Raw genomic sequence first — 17,158 nt, 5'->3', positions numbered from 1 at the left:
GAAATTCAATTTTGATAAATGCAAAGTAATGCACATTGGAAAGCATAATCCCAACTATACATAACTAGTTTAGCCCCCTTTATATTATGTTACTACTCCAGTGAAAGATCTTGGAGTCACTGTGGATAGTTTGCTAAAACATCCACTCAATATGCAGTAGCATTCAAAAAAGCAAACAGTGTCAGGAGTCATTATGAAAGGGATATATAATAAGACAGATAATATCATTGCCTCTGTATAAATCTTTGGTGTGCCTACATCTTGAATACTGTGTGTAGAGGTGATCCCACCATATCACAAAGATATATTGGAACTGTAAAATCTTCAGTAAGTGGCAAAAATATGAAAAGAGATTAAAAAGACTGGGACTTTTCAGGTTGGAAAAGAGATGACTGGATCGGGGTATATGCCTGAAATCTGTTAAAATCATGGCTGGTGCACAGAAATTAAATAGGAAATTTGTTATTTACGCCTTATAAAACAACAACAAGGGGCCACCAAATGAAATTAATAAGCAACAGATTTAAAAACAACATGAGACAGTGTTTCTTCACACAACGCACAGTCAACCTGTGGAACTCATTGCCACAGGATGTTCTGAAGTGCAAGCTTGTAACAGGTTCAAAGGAAAGCTAGAAAAATTCATGGAGGATAGGTCCATCAATAGCTATTAGCCAGGATGGCAGTGAGCGTGTCCCTACTTTCTGTTGGCTGGAAGCTGGCAACAAGCAACAGGAGATGGATCACTTGTTCCATCTGAGACATGTGGCACTGGCTATTGTTAGAGAGACCTTGGTGTGACCTAGTATGGCCATTCTTTTGTTCTGAGAGGTCAGGGTTCCTTTCTTCTAGACTCTATAGATAAAGAGGAAGAGGTGATCTTGTCTTGAAGAGCTTATTGTCAAAATCAATGATTTTTATTTTCAAATATTTCCATTTGTGGACCCCTAAAATATGTCAAATGGGAATGCAGAGCCCTTTCAAAATCTTAGATATAGTCTGTGCCCTGTTTCCAGGGGTTTGTGGACCACAAGTTGAACACCACTGATCTTAACAGAGGAAACAATCAGATGCACAAAAACCATGAAACGACTTTGCCAAGGTCATTGGTATGGCCATGATTGGAAACTAGTTTTCCATACTCCCACACCAGTGTCGTGTTCATTAGCTCACATTGCCTTTTTCTGTTTCTGAGAATCCTTCTTTTTCCACAAACTTCTGTCCCTGAATAAAACATAGGTTATCAGACTGTGTTCTTTGTTACTCCTCTCCAGAAGAGGTAAACTGCTATCCGTGTACATCACTGGCCTCAAAATCTGAACCATTCAAAGAAATGCATACTATATATTCACCTCCTGTCCTGCTGCTTGTTAAAATGCAGTAGACATTTAATAGAGAAGGAAACAAAATTAGTCAGTAATAACACTTCTCCTATACTCCTCCTTAATAATGTTGATAAAATCTGGTGTTAGTTTCAACATCTCAAAACTTGCAGAACCAAGTAACTTGACCGGAATTAACCTTCAGGTTCAAGTAATGATATCCACAGAAGAATTTTTGCTATTCAATTACTTTGACTCATTCATAGTAGCAATGTTTTTATTTGAACTTGAAGCCTATCGGCTCAAATACCTGCAAAAAGGTTTGGTTTCTTCCTGACGTTGACAGACCATTTCAGAACAAGGGGAAATTGCTGTTAAATTTCAAAGTAGAATCCATTCCATTGTATGAGACACTGAGTTCCCCTTTCTGCCTCTTTCTGGTGATTATTCATGTGAAAGTTGAGAATTCTATGACAATTTTGAAATTGGACATTGTATATCCAGTTATTTTCTGTCCCTTTCATTCCAGTATTCACTACTTTGAGGACTGCTTAAGAGCCACCTTGTTCACTTATGGTCATTATTTCTAGTTTATTTGCTATTGTTTTGAAATGCTTAAAGCATAAAGGTTCTGTTCCAAAACCATATTCTGTTCTAAACATTGTACTTCTGGCTTCCACATGGCTGTATAGATCCATGTTACATACAGACATAATATTGTAAAAGGTTTTATTATTATTCTTTATTATTTGGGAAATCAACATTAATTTCTTTGTTTGCTTGTGTTCCCTCTTCCCCACCACATACTTCTGGTGCATTTCTCTCTTGTTTTTACAGTGATCTGTCTTGTTTCATCTTTGGTCCCACATATGGTCAGGTCTCAAAGTGACAGAAGCAAAGATCGAAATGGTTAACACTTTCAGAATTTCCAATGTAAAATAAAATGGAAAAAGTAAAAAAATATTCACTATTTACATTCCCTCCCACGAATCACTGTTCACTCCATCCACATGACAGGCACTGTCTAGATCCAAAAGAAAAAGTGACACTCCTCTTACGATACACAAGATCCAGCTAGTGCATGGGCATGCATGAGCCACAAGAAATTCACAAGGGCCCTAAAATGCAAACCTGCAACATAAACAGGAGCCACACTCCACCAGTTAGATGCAATTACAGTATTTACTGATTTTTGTACAGGTAGATCCTCTCTCATCCAGCAACATCTGTGCTCTGGTATGATTTTAGTTTACCAGATCACCGCTTATAGTTGTGGCCAAGCTTTCTGTGGTCCTGTAAAGTTTGTTTGCAGCCACCAGTCCTGGTTGTTAGTATTCTGTGCAGTTGTTCAGCTATAATGTACCCCTAAATTGTCGTCTTTGAGCCCAGTAAGCAGTGGAAATGTTAGTAATGCTGCTAGACAATATTGTTCTCCATGGTGCAGCAAATTGTCATTCAGCACCAGTCAGCCCTTGAGGGTGCTGAACTAGAGAGGTTCAACCTGTAGATGTTTTCCTCAGCATGTAACAATACTTCTGTCTTGTCTGAACTGGGCATCCTTCATCTGATGTCCTTTAAATTGTTATCTCATTGTGAGATTGGGTTGTTTATTTTGCTGGATCCACTGAAATGGGACGTTTGCCATTTATTTCAATGGAGCCAGAATTTCATCCCATATCTCCTTCCTGGCCTATCTAACAGCATCCTGAACACACTGAACAGAGGAGGTAGACAAATGGGTTGTTGTGGCATCTCACATGGAAACCCCTTGAGGCAGATGAATAAATGGTGATCTCATGGATTTCTCAGACTGGGTCTATCTACAGCAAAAAAAAAAAAAAATAAAAAATCTATTTTAAGGCACTTAGCTCGATTTTACAATGCGACTGTCTTTGCTGCAAATACTATTAGGTCAGTTTTAAGGGGCACAAAGGTTGACTCTCACCCATCCCTCCCATATGGTGTAACACCAAGTCTAATTGTAAAAGGTTGGGGTGTATGGGGTGTCCAGGGAGGGGTAGCATGTCTGGTATGGGGACTTGTCGTGTCTCTTCGGGGCAGTTTGTGCACCTTTGGTCACCACCTGGCACCCAGCTCTCACCTGTGGCTCCAACAAGCTGTAGCATGCATCAGCCACACCCTGATAAACTGCTTCGACAGGCGGGCTAAACCAGGTGAGGGTAGCCGGCAGGTCAGAACCCTGTGGTGAGGTAGGGAATTGCCTATCCCAGCATGCAAAGTCAGCCCCGGCGGACTGGGCGGATGAGATCAACAGCAAGATCCAATGACCAGGAAAGTGGTTCTGCAATGCACTGTGCAGAGCAAAGGGCATGACAAGGCACCAAAGATGGTATGTCCATCTACTGCAACCTAGGAAGTCCTAGCCGTGACGACTATTGTGTACCATTGGAACCAGGCTTCTGAGGCAGAGAGTGGAACTGCCCCTGTGCAACTGCTTTTCCACTTTAAACATTCTCCCGCACAGGTTCTTTGCACGTTCTCATCACTTCTGTTTACCTCAAAGTCCTATGATGATCGCGGAGGGGCGAAGTGACAGGTGGAGGTGACCCCTGGGAGTCGTAGCTCCAAACCTGCATGTAGGCGGCCTGTGGACTTTGATCACTCGACTCTGACCCCGGGATGACAGAGAAGTTCAGCAGCATCCCAGGCGACTGAGCAGGCCTTTTTAGGAACAGCACTGCTTACCCTCAAAGAAGGAGGGGACTAGAAAAGGTGTCCCAAAAATTGCTTGTCCCAGCCAAAATGGCCAGCATGCCCCAGCTGGCAGTTTTACCCTCACAGCGGTCAAAAAACAGTGAAAAGAAAGATGATATTTGCAGCATGGAACGTTTGCACCCTCTTGGACAGGGAGAATGCTATGAGGCCTGAGAGAAGAATGGCCCTCATAGCAAGAGAACTGGCCCAACATTGACATAGCTGCCCTGAGTGAGAACAGACTGGCAGAGGAAGGCTCCATCTGCAAACCAAAAGGAGGTTACACCTTTTGGAAAGGCAGTCCAGAAAATGAAGACCAAATCCATGAAGTGGGACTTGCCATCAAGACATCACTTCTGCACAAGCTTCCTGACCTACCAACTTGCATTAGTGAGCATCTGATCAAGCTCTGCTTCCCCCTCAACACCTCTTGCCATGTTAGTCATCAGTGCTTGAGCCCCCACACTGAATAGCAGTGACGAAGCAAAATAAAGTTTATATGAGGACCTTGACCATCTTGTGAAAGCAATTCCTCCAAGTGACAAGCTTCTCCTGTTGGGTGACTTCAATGCCAGGATCAGCAAGGACAGCGGGACCTGGAAAGAGGTGCTGGGGCATCATGGTGTTTGGTAACATGAATACCAGTGGCCACCTTCTGCTGAGCTTGTATGCAGAAAACAACCTGACAATTACCAACACTCTCTTCAGGCAAGTCAATAAATACAAGACCACATGGATGCACCCGAGATCAAAACAGTGGCACCTCATTAACTGTGTCGTCAGTCGCAGGGGGAACATTCGAGATGTTAAGATCACCAGGGCCACGCAGGGAGCTGAGTGCTGGGCTGATCATACACTCGTCAGATCAATTGTTATGCTGCACATCATACCACTGCACCGCAAGAAGCTCAAGGTTGTCAGAGTCTCCTTCAACATCGTGAAGCTGCAACACACTGGTCATCATGAGAAATTCTCAGCCTGTCTTGATGAAGTGCTGACATCCCATGGACCTCTGGCTGGAGACCCAACACAAAAGTGGGACCAGTTCAAAACCCTGGTGATGGAGTCAGCCAAGTCAACATTAGGACTGAAAAAGAGAGTTCACCAAGACTGGTTTGATGAAAATTATGAAGCCATCATGAAGATCTTGGAGGAAAAATAGAAGTCATTTCTGCTGTGGTGAAACGATCAATCCTCAATCTCCAAATGTGGTGATTTTAAACACCTTCAGAGCCAGGCGCAAATGGCACTTCGTAAAATGCAAGATGAGTGGTGGGAGAGTAAAGCTGATGAAGTCCAATACTACGCTGACACCAAGAACTCCAAGATGTTCTTCGGTGCTATCAAAGCTATATGTAGACCTTCAAAGCCAAGTACGACACCTCTCCTGTCTGCAGATGGCATGACCCTTCTGAGGCAGAAGAACAGCATCAACAATAGGTGGAGAGAGCACTTCATCAACTTTCTCAACAGATCCTCCATTGTTGACCCTGTGGCCCGAGACCAGATCCCTCAGAGACCCACCATTGACCGTCTTGACCTGCCCCCTACAATAGATGAGGTCAAAAAGGCAATCGGCTAGACCAGCTCTGGCAAAGCCCCTGGGATGGATGGTATCCCTGCTGAAATTTTCAAGGCGGCAGGACCAGAGTCACTTGAAGCCTTTCACAACATTTTGATCAGCATCTGGGAAGAAGACATACCCAAAGACTTTATGCATGCTGCAATCATCTCGCCCTTCAAGAACCAGGGCAAAAAAGCTGACTGTGGAAATTACCAGGGCATCTCCCTTCTCTGTACTGCTGGGAAGATCTTGGCTTGAGTCATCCTCAACCATCTGATCACCAGCATCTCAGAGGAGAACCTACCAGAGGCCCAGTGTGGTTTTTGCCCAGGCTGCAGCACCATTGACATGATCTTTGCTGCTCATCATGTCCAGGAAAAGTGCATAGAGCAGAACTTGGATCTGTACACTGTCTTTATAGACCTGACCAAGACATTTGACACTGTCAACAGAGAAGCCCTGTGGATTATCCTGTCAAAACTTGGCTGCGTGAGAAGATTCATTAACCTCATATGCCTGTTCCACAATGACATGACTGGCTTTGTTCTTTGAAAGGTCGAGTCCTCAGATCTATTTGAGAGATCCAATGGTGTGAAGCAAGGGTGCGTGCTGGCCCGTGTTCTTTAACCTCTTTTTTGCACATCCGTCCTTGCCAACACAATTAGGGACCTGGACCGTGGAGTCTACATAAAATACAGATTTGATGGATCACTTTTCGACCTTCATCGTCTGAATGCTAAAACCAAGAGGCTTGAGAGGCTCATCCTTGAAGCCCTTTTTGCTGATGACTGTGCACTTATGGCACACAAAGAATCTGATCTCCAGCTCATCATCACCAAGTTTGCTGCTGCCACTCACCTCTGTGGTTTGACCTTCAGCCCAGGAAAGACCAAGGTACTGTTTCAACCTGCTCCAGGATCTGCTGTTCTCCTCACTTCAATCTTTATTGAAGGAACAGAGTTAAAAACAGTAGAGGAGTTCAAGTACCTTGGCAGTGTGATAGCCAATGGTGGCTGCCTTGACAAAGAAATCCAATGCCAGAATCTGCCAGGCCAGCTGGGCACTAGGACGTCTGAGAGCGTGAATGTTGAATCAGCACAATATCCAACAGTCAACTAAACTGAAAGTGTAGAAGGCTGTAGTCCTGACTAGTCGTCTCCTCCTGTATGGCTGTGAAATCTGGACCTTGTACAGAAAACATATAAAACTGCTGGAGTGCTTCCACACACACAGCTGGAGGTCAATACTGCACATTCAATGGCAGGGCAGAGTTACGAACCTGGAAGTCCTGGACAGAGTAGGAACCATGAACATCGAAGCCATGATTCTGAAAGCCCAGCTCCGCTGGACAGGGCATGTCATACAAATGGAGTCAAGAATCCCTAAGCAACTCCTCTACGGTGAACTCTCCCAGGGCAAAAGGAATCCAGGTCGGCCTTTCAAGAGGTATAAAGACTGCATGAAGGCTAACATTGCTCATGCTGGTTTAAAACAAGATCAGCTAGAGCAGCATGCAAAAGACTGAACAGGCTGGCGTGCTCTCATACGACATGCATATGACAACTTTGAAGAGCAGCGATGCATGCTCCTCATTGATGCTTGTTAGAGGAAGAAAGCAGCAGCAGCAGCTGCACCAACAGAGCCAGAACAGTTCCCTTGCCCCCACTGTGAATGCCCAGGCTGTTCAAAGCTTGGACTCCTCAGCTACATGCAAGTCCACAACCGATGAGCTTGTGCAAGCTCAAGATGTCATCGTCAGACATGATGGACTACCTATATATAATGTGTGTGTAAAATATTAAATTAGTGGTACTGTGGAAATGGTGTTTATTTTGAATCTATTTTATTGTCTTCCAGAGGTATACCACAGGTATCCCACAATGCCCCAGAGACGTCTGTTCTGGCCAGTTTCACCTCTGCCACTCCAGGTGCACAGGAAGTAGGTAACAGAAAGCCTGGGAATTTGAATTCATTTTCTTTCTGACCAGCGTGGATAGCAAGCCTTAGGAGCACACCTCAGGGGCCAGGGCATCTAGCCATCATGAGTTCTTCAAGGTCTGATCTGAGTTCTCAGGGTTGCAAAAGAGCCCCAGCACGGAGCCATTAGGAGATCCAGGATCTCATTTCTCTGTGGGGTGATGAATCTGTGCTGACCAGACTGTGAACCAGCAAAAGAATTGTGGACATTTTATGGGAAGATTTTCCAGGGCATGATTGGGAAAGGGCATATCAGTAATGCCGGGTCAAAAATCAAGGACCTCAGACAGAATTACCAATAGGTGAGAGAAGCCAATGGGTGATCTGGGGCATCTCCCAAAACATCCCACTATTATGACAGCACGGTATCGTTCTTGGGAGGGACCCAATTATGTTCCCCAGATTAGCATGGGCTTCTCAGAACCTGTCCTCAGGTGTCCGGTGAGAGCAAGAGGGTGAGGAGGAGGCAGAGGCCAATAAAGAGGAGAATGCTGCCAGTCAGCACATGCACGAGCAAGCTGATCCTGCCAGCCCGGAACTCTTTGTCACCCTGGACCTCGTCCCTCATCAGCTCCTGATACTCTCGGGTCCAGCAATACTGGAGAGAACTCTTCTGGTGCGTGCATGCATATATACATTTTTTTAAAAAATTATTTCAGGTGGGGTTGTGGCTGCATGCCTTGACATCCCCTCCACCCCCCCGCCCCTGAGCTGTCAGGATCTTGCCATGTATGCAATTAAATGGTCTGGAGAACTAACATCTGTTTTGCAGAGGTTGATTCACTGTCATCCTTTAGAAGCCAAAAGCAGCCTTTGAAAATAAAGTTGCAATGATAGTCAAACAGAGACTCTCATTGTATGGGGCAGTGTGCTTTGTCACATTTAAAAAATTAGATTTAAATATTGACCTTGACTGTATTCAACAGGCAGCATGAGAGAGGGAGATAAGGTTTCTGTGATGCACCGCAGGAAAAGTTCCAAACAGGATCTCATCCTGCAGCAGCTTGAAAAAGCAGAGAGGGAGTGGGCCAAAGCCACTGCTGACAGAAGGTGGAGGTAGCAGTGGTGACAAAACATGCTCCAGTGCAGGAATCAGGATGTGGCAGAGCTCCTGACAGCTGTCAAGGAGCAAACTGACATCCTGTGGTCTGTTCTTGAACTGCAGAAGGACACCCACCAGAAGGCTCTGTCATGTGACCTCCTCAGTGTGTTGCCCAATCTGCCCTCGATATTGCCTGACCTCTCCCCCCCTGCCTTTGCTGCAGGCACTGAATGTGGGTGGAGGGGGCGGGGAAATGGGCAGGGCACAGACGGACTCGTGGTCCATCCCCAGGACCTCTCTATACTGCAAAAGGCTCACATTCCCCACATGTGGTACTCGGATTCCCTTTTTTCCTACTCCTCAGTCCCCTAAATAAAGTGTGTGTGGTGGTTGTGTGTGTGTGTGTGTGTGTGTGTGTGTGGGTTTTTTTTTTTTTTTTGTGAAAATCAGTGTCATTTGTTGGTTTGCATGGGTTGGGATGCAGTTGGAGGTGCTTTCATAAGGGTCAAGCACACATCATTATGAGGGTGGTATCACAATAGTTAAAACAGCAGATTCACGTGGCTGTGTGCTCATTCATAAAGTAATTGTTCAAAGTCTCCCTGATTTCCTTTGCTTCTGCATGAGCTTTACTTAATGCCCTATTGTCCAGCTGTACATAAACCCTGCCCAGGCCATCTGCCTCTGCCACCCATGGAGGCATGAAATTTCCTTCCTTTGATTCGCAAATATTATAGCGAATACAACATACTGCAACCATGGAGGGAATGTTGGCTTCGCAAAGGTCAAAAGGTGTCAAAGGACACCTGAATCTGGCTTTTAAATGGCCAAAGGCACATTTCATCACCATTCTGTGCTTTCTTAGACAGTAGTTGAAGTGCTCCTCGGTGTGGTCCAAGGTACCTGTGTATGGCGTCATGATCCAAGGGAGCAGAGGGTAAGCAAAGTCACCCAGTATTGCTATGAGTATCTTCACATAGCCAGTCTTGGGTTTCTGGTCTGTGAAGAAAGTCCCATCCTGGAGCTTTCTGTGCAGTCCTTTATTTTTAAAGATGTGCGTGTTATGCATCTTTCCAGACCATCCCACATAGATGTTGGTGAAACAACTTTTGTGATCCACCAATGCTTGCAACACCATGGAGAAGTACTACTTGAAGTTTATGTACACTGAGGCCTGGTGGTCTGTTGACAGAATAAGGATGTGTGTTCCATTTGTTGCCCCCGTCACCTCCGTTAATGGGTGGCTTTGCTTCCATGAGGTTTCCCGTATCCTGCACATTTCAAAGAGTTTTCTGCATCAGATGGGCATAAATTGCCTTTGCTACCTGGATCACCACGGATGCTGCTGCATCTCTGCCTACCCCAAATTGATTTGGTACTGACCACTAGCTGTTGGACTTTTGCAAACATTCACAGAGCAATTGCCACTCACTTTTGACCTGTCAAAGCAGGTCTCATTCTGGTATTGTTGCACTTCAGGGTGGGGAGCAGCAAATCACAAAGTTCCATGAAAGTGGCCTTGCGCATGTGGAAGTTCTGCAGTCACAGCTGGTTGTCCCAGACCTCCAAAATGATGTGGTCCCACCAGTATGTGCTAGTTTCACTTCTCCAGAACCGGTGCTCCACTGCTTGAAATGCATCCAGGGCAGCCAGCAGCACTGCATTCCTGATTTCTGGTTCTTCAGTGTCATCATCTGCTTCCACCTAGTCCTCCCACTGGCTTTGTCTAATAAAATACCACATGACGCTTTGGGAAGTGGCCATAACACACTGTACAATGGCTCTGAATTGTTCAAGATCCATGCTAGAGGCATGCTAGAGGCATGCAGTGGCATGAGCCAGGAACAAGTTTGGGGAGAATGGTCTGAAAAATGGTGTAAAGTTCCGTGGCCACTCGTTTTCCAACAGCAGGGGGACTGGGAGAATTGCACTCTGGGATGATGACATCAGATACCCACAAGCATTTGTGGTGTATTTTTTCCCATAACACACTTGCACAAAAACCCCAGAATGCAATGGGGCTGTAGGCACTGTGGGATAGGTATCTAAAATGCATTGCTGACGCAGTCGAACCTAGCTAAGGCAATGGAGATGCACTGTTGACTTTGTGGACACTCATCTAGTGGTAAAAAGTCAACTTCAGTAAATTTGGCTTTATTGTGTCGTGTAGGTGTAGCTTAGGAGAGGTCCATTCTAAGGATCAGTCGTGTGCCAGCATGATTTCAGCAGGCCTTCTTCATCCTGTACAGGCATGCCACATGACCTCAGATGTTCTTTGGGACTGAGGGGGGAAAAAAAGAGCTCCACTTGCGTCAGCCAGAAATAAGAAGAAAATCTAATTTTCTATTAAATTCTTTTTGTGACTTTTCCCCACCTTTCTGTCCATAAATCAGCAGAGGGACAAAGGACTTAATTTTTAAATCTTTCAGCCCATCCTCTCCACATTTCTGTCCTGCTGAGTCCACTAGATTTAGTGGCAATGAGCCCAAAGAATGTTAATTCTTAACGCTTCCTGCTCTGTTAGGGAGTTGCTGCAGGACATGCCCTCTTCTCTTCATATATACCTTCAGCCACTCTGCAATATGAAATAGAATAAACACAAATTGCAGTGAGATTTTACTCTGTAACATGTAAATATGCTTACTCTTTCAGCTTTATGATTTCAAATATTATTTTGGAGGATGAGTCTTTTTATTTTCTTTCTCAAGCTGACCTTTTTCCATTACTACATTATATAGTCACAAAACATACTAGGCAAAGGTAAGTCCTCCAGTCTTATGCAATGATTGCCGTTTCTGTATTTGATAAAAGGATCAATTTTATTCTAATTTCAATAAACGGCATAAGTTACATTAAAAGCCTACAGTACATAGAGTTGAATGCTGGTGTAATTGTGGTTTTTCTTTTGTTTAGTGAGAACTACAGTTATCGAAACAGATGTTTATGTTAACAGCATTGGCCCAGTTGATCCAATCAATATGGTAAGTCAGGATTGCCTGAAAATATCTATTTCCTTAAAGATTCATTGGATAAATATGAAATAACACCATCTCTATTCAAAGTATTGCTTTTAACTCCTCTAGTTTTCATCCAATTATAGTGTTCATCAGTAGTGTTAAAAAAATTGTGTTTTTAAATTGAATTATAATGCCATTGTGGCAGATGTGGAGATCTCCATATTTTCTTTAATTTTTAAAATGTTATGAGAATAGGTTTCTTAGTAAAATCAATAACCAAAAAATAGTTATTACCCCTTGCCTCTATGCTCTACCAAATGTAATACATCAGTTTTTCCCCTGCGATAAATCAGGGCCATTTTCTAAAGTCCATGGAGCTTTACTGATTTAGATTAGCTAAGACTCTAGCCCAATGTTTTAGTGTTCATGAGTTCGGATCTTAATGAAGAAAAGTAAGAATTGAGCTCATAATTCAGGATTACTAGCTTTGTGGGGATGGAAAGCAGAGAAAATATGAAATTGCATATTTTTTTTTTTTTTGGCTCTTACAATTTTTACATAGTGTCATCAGGTCACCTCCCATCGGTATATGTTTGTATGTCTAAAATGACCTTCCTGCAGGTATGTTGATAGATGCCAGCAGAAGAACTGGTCCATCATATTTGAAAGGAAGTACAGTAGTCCCTCGAGTTACGTGAGGGTTGTATTCCCATGCACCCTTCCCTAACTCAAATTTTGCCTAAGTTGTGTGTGTGGGGGGGGCAGCTTTTTTTTCCCTGGTGGAATGCACATTCTGCAGGAAGGGAAACAGCAGGAGCACCTGGAGCTCCTTTTGAAAGGTAAGTCCTGGGTTTTGGGGGCAGTTGGGGAGGGTTCAGCCTGGCAGTGGGTTGGAGCTGTAGGAGGGGTGCAGGGAGGTGGGGGTGGGCTGGGACCATGCAGCCCTTTGGAGGTTTGAGCTGCAGCCAGAGCGGGGGTGGGGTGAGCTGGAGTTGTGGCTGCATGGAGGGGTGGTGAGCAGGAGCCCCATGGGCTGGGGGTGAACCCGTACCAGAGAAGTTTGAATCGGGGCCAAGGGTGGTGAGCTGGAGCCATGGGGTTGGGGGTTTGAATCGGGGCCCGAGAGGTTTGAGCCAGCACTGGGGGCAGCGGGATTTTGAGTTGCGCTTAACTTGCATTAATGCAAGTTAAGTGCAACTGGAAATCGCATGTTTCAAGGTTTTGCTGTATTTTATAGAAGACCAAAGTAACAGAATTCATGATTGATATTAGTTTTATGCATTTTCTAAATTATTCACATTCTTTGACTTTTACAACATGGGTAGTTCCTCTGGAAAAAAGGTTGACAACTTCAAAAGGAGTCAGTGTTTGCCATGCCCTGCAAGTCTGTCTCCTCTTCTGGATGTAGCTTCTCATAGGAATAGCTATGAGCAATCCTGGCACTCCCATAAACCTGAAGACAGAGATTGTGTGTGGCCCTGAGCAAAGATTAGGTCTGCTGTGTCTGCTCTTTCCCCTCTTGCACCCTGTACAGCATCAAAGTCTTGCATTCATGCAACATGCGAATACTTAAAAAAGGTAAAGAATGTGCACATTTAAAGATGTCCAGTGTGTTTGTGCATATTGACTTATCATGGTCTATCTGAACACAAGCTCTCAGGAAGCCAGAAATGTATGTATTCCTTAGATATCACGGTAGTAGGTGTCTTTTAGAAAAATCTAAGGTAGGTGGTATGACCTACGGCCAAGGTTATAGTTTCTGCGTAGCCTCACAAGCTGTGGGAGAGCAGAGAAGTAATGGGGAAGTGGAAAGCTATCAGATCTCCACCCTCTCTGTAGCAGCATCTACAACCCCATTTGTCTACAGATTTGGCCTCATTTCACCTCATCTCCCCACACTTGCCTTCCTTGGGAAGTCCTTGAAACAGTTCACTGTGGCAACAGCATATGTGGTTAAGCAGCTACCTCTCCAAGAGTATAGCAAATGACATCAACCTGTTCTGTGAAACACCAGCATCTATGGGCAGCAAGCTAATTTCATTTGTTGAGTTTACTGTGCAGATGCTGGGTAGCCTTGATGGCTTGTAATATACAAGAGGTCAGAGTAGGTGGCCTGGTAGTTCCTTCTAGTCTTAAACTGCACGACTTTAAAATGTTGGGGCCAAGGGGAGCCATCCAGGACCAGCCTTATCATAGAGGTGAGAGGAGAACAGGGGCAGAGCTATGAAATTCTGAGCTCATCAAGAGCAGTGTCTCTGAAGGACATTGGGAAAGGTGGGAAGAGTAGATTGAGGTGGATAATTTTAGAAGCGTGTTACAGGTGTGTAAGGACACACAGCTTTGGAGACTCATCTGAATATTGTTATGCCTGTGCCTATAATGAAGCTGTGAGCAATAAGAACATAAATACTGAATGTATGAGGAGTGAGATGAACATTAAAGAAGACACTGAAAGTAACAAATAATCCACTCACAATATTTGTCTTATTATAATTTTATCAGAAGCTAAAAATGTTGCTGAAAATAGCATCAGAATGATAGCAAATAGCTTAAAATGTGGACTACTTTCATAAATGTGTAATCTTTATGTATACCTCATCCCCCTTCCCTACGCTGTTCTGTATTTGTTCATCTTTCAGAGGCCTGATAGACACTTGCCACCAGTTAAATATTATTTCACACCATGAGCTCCCTTTGTAGTCAGTGGAGCAACTCATTGGAGTAAAGTTCTAGCTGATGGAGTAAGGGTATCCCAGTATGGCCCTGAAGGAAACACCTGTGTTAACATTGTAGCTTTTGCTATTCTGAGCCGATTGTGATCTTTTTATTCATGTTCCTGTGTAACTAGAGTTCTCCCACTGATGTTAGTGCAATTGTTCATGTGAGTAGCTACTGATCATTGTGAAGATAGGTGGTCAGAAGGTTGCAATCTGGCCCATGTCAACTTTAGCCTCAGTTATTTATATGAAATAAATTAAAATCATCCTCCTCTTTGGTTTCTGAAATATACTAACAGTGTATGGTGTTGGGTCAGCTATCGTGCATTTAATACAAAATAAAGCTTATTTACCGAAGAAAAATTAATTACATTGGATGCATACAAATCCTCCCCCTACCCTTCCAGTCTAGCCAAAAGAAACAATTCAAAGCCCTTTTGTTCCTCATTCATTTTTTAAAACAGAGAGAGAACTAAGTACCACAGATATGGAAGAACTTTACCTGGAAGCTTAGAAAAACACCTGTAAGGTACCAAATTTCACATCCTGTTCTAAACGCTAGTGTTTCATATTCAATGCATTCTTTGAAATAGCCAAGGAATACTCTTTTTGCTATCAAGTATTAATATGAGTACTTAGGAATACTGGATACTGAATACATGCATACAAAGTAAGGAATTATTAGTAATTCCTTACTAGGGAAAGTGATTTTACTATGATTCAGATACTTATACCAAATAAAAATCTTTCATTTTCAAAACTGGTGATATTTTAGAGGTAAGACGTTTCCTCAGTTTGATTATTTCAATTTTTTTGTGTACCATTTAGGCTATGTCTAGATTGCAGACTTTTGTCAGGAGGCCAGAAGTCTGCTGTGTTGGAAACCTGCTGCCGACATCCCAGTTATCCTCATTCCATGAGGAAGAAAGGCAGTGTTGGTAGAGGGGTTTTCCCAACATTTGGCTATGTGTGGATGGGCAAAATTCGGGAAAGCCTCTCTCAACGGAACTGTCATCAGGAGATACGTAAATTGTGCAATGCATTTGTGTATCTTTTGCTAACGTTTCTCGGCAATCTAGACATAGAGTAAGTCATGAGTAGAACACTGGTTGCCATAACTTTGAAAATAACATTAATATCTTCCAATTATTGACAAATAAGTAAATTGTGGACGTTTGTTGCTGGCCTTATGCTCTCTCATGAGGCCCATTTTATTGATCTTCCATAAACCTTTATCTTTTTGGGTTTCTCACACACCTGAGATAAATATATAAATCAATCAAACTTTTACATCCTAAGTGAAATACAGAAATATACTTCAAAAATGTGCAATTCTAAAAAAAAAAAAGTTGCTATAATAAAAAGTATAAAATTGGGAAACTGCCGATGACTGCATTAGCAACCTGACATCAGGAGTAAGAGGAACACTGCTTCGTATGTGTGTAATCCATATTTGCCCTGTTGTGCTTTGTCACCTACTAGTGGTGGCTGAGGTTGATAAGCCAGTTATATAAACTTACCTAACAGAGGTGGCTTTTTCAGAGCAGAGAAGAAAGGCTAAATGTTTCAGGTCCAAAAGTCACAGTTTGATCCCTACTGCCAACGACCTACCAAGGAACCTTACACTGCAAGTATACTTATTCAGCTTTCAAAACAAAAAGCAGTCAAGTAGCACTTTAAAGACTAGCAAAATAGAGTCTGTTCTGGTCTGGCTGTGGTCTGAAGAAGTGGGTCTGTCCCACGAAAGCTCACCCAATAAACTATTTTGCTAGTCTTTAAAGTGTTACTTGACTGCTTTTTGTTTTGGTAGTGTATAGACTAGCATGGCTTCCTCTCTGTTATTATTCAGCTTTATCTCCATTTTTGCGATGCCTCCCATAGGCTGGGTCTACACTTGCCCCCAACTTCGAAGGGGACATGTTAATTATGGTGATGGGAGATTACTAATGAAGTGATGCAGTGAATACACAGCACTTCATTAGGCTAATTCTCCCCCGCGGCAGCTTTGAAGCTTCAAACTTCGAAGTGCCAGCATGCCTGTAGCCATGGGCACTTCAAAGTAGCATGGGCACTTTTGAGAAGTAAAGGGACTTTGAAGTAGTGTGGGCACTTCGAAGTGCCCGCGATTACATGCATGCCGGCACTTCAAAGTTTGAAGCTGCGAGGTTGCTGCAGGGGAGAATTAAACTAATGAAGTGCTGTGTGTTCACCTCAGCACTTCATTAGTAATCTCCTGTTGCCCTGATTAAATTAACATGCCCCCTTCGAAGTTGGGGGCATGTGTAGACAAACCCATGATGCTTTATTTGGCATAAATTTAAGTTTTCATATTTTATTTAATGTTTTTAGCTGTTACTTTTATCCTCTATTTGCTCCTGTTCTTCCATGGCTCTTTTGTCTTTCCTTTTATCCTAAAACTGATAAAACACTTATTCTCCCTCTCTTTACTCCAACATCTCATTCATCTCATTCCATGTGCCTGGCCATGGTTAAACAAAGAGGATGTCTCTGTTCCTGGGCCAGGTTGATTTCAACGTGAAGAGAGACTCTGATGTGCTGGGTTGAAGATCAGGCTCCACTCTGTACTCTGTTGGGCTATGCTGGTTTTTTGTCACTCTGCTATGTCGAGTGGCAGACCTCACTTCTGTTTGCTGTTGATGCTAGGAAGCTACTGCTGGTTTAAGTTGTGAAACAAAGACGGCTTGTGAAAGGAAGTAGTTAACAGGGAAACAGATTTCTCTTTCAAGTACTTCCTTCCAATTAAACACCCAAAATTCTACTTTTCTGATTAATGCTAACAAGTTTCCAGGCTTTGGGTGCTAAAATACTGCAGTTAGACTGTTTGGCTGAGGGCTTTCTGAAAA

The 17,158-nt window shown here is 43.4% G+C and overlaps 1 protein-coding gene across 2 annotated transcripts in view; it reads left to right on the top strand.

Moving 5' to 3' along the window:
• Nucleotides 1–17,158, top strand: part of GABRG1 (gamma-aminobutyric acid type A receptor subunit gamma1) — a 92,868-nt gene that overhangs the window by 32,769 nt on the left and 42,941 nt on the right. The window contains exon 3 of one of the 2 annotated variants that reach the window (XM_074991798.1): nt 11,534–11,601. The exons of the other annotated variant lie outside the window; for it this stretch is intronic. Within the exon in view, the coding sequence (XP_074847899.1) occupies nt 11,534–11,601 (68 nt within the window). The remainder of the gene's footprint in view (nt 1–11,533; nt 11,602–17,158) is intronic. 2 annotated transcript variants of the gene reach the window in all.

Source organism: Carettochelys insculpta, chromosome 4, assembly GCF_033958435.1.
Source record: "Carettochelys insculpta isolate YL-2023 chromosome 4, ASM3395843v1, whole genome shotgun sequence".
In the NCBI taxonomy this organism is placed as follows: Eukaryota; Metazoa; Chordata; order Testudines; family Carettochelyidae; genus Carettochelys; species Carettochelys insculpta.
Note: the sequence above shows the minus strand (reverse complement) of the source record. Positions and strands in the feature narration are given on the sequence as shown.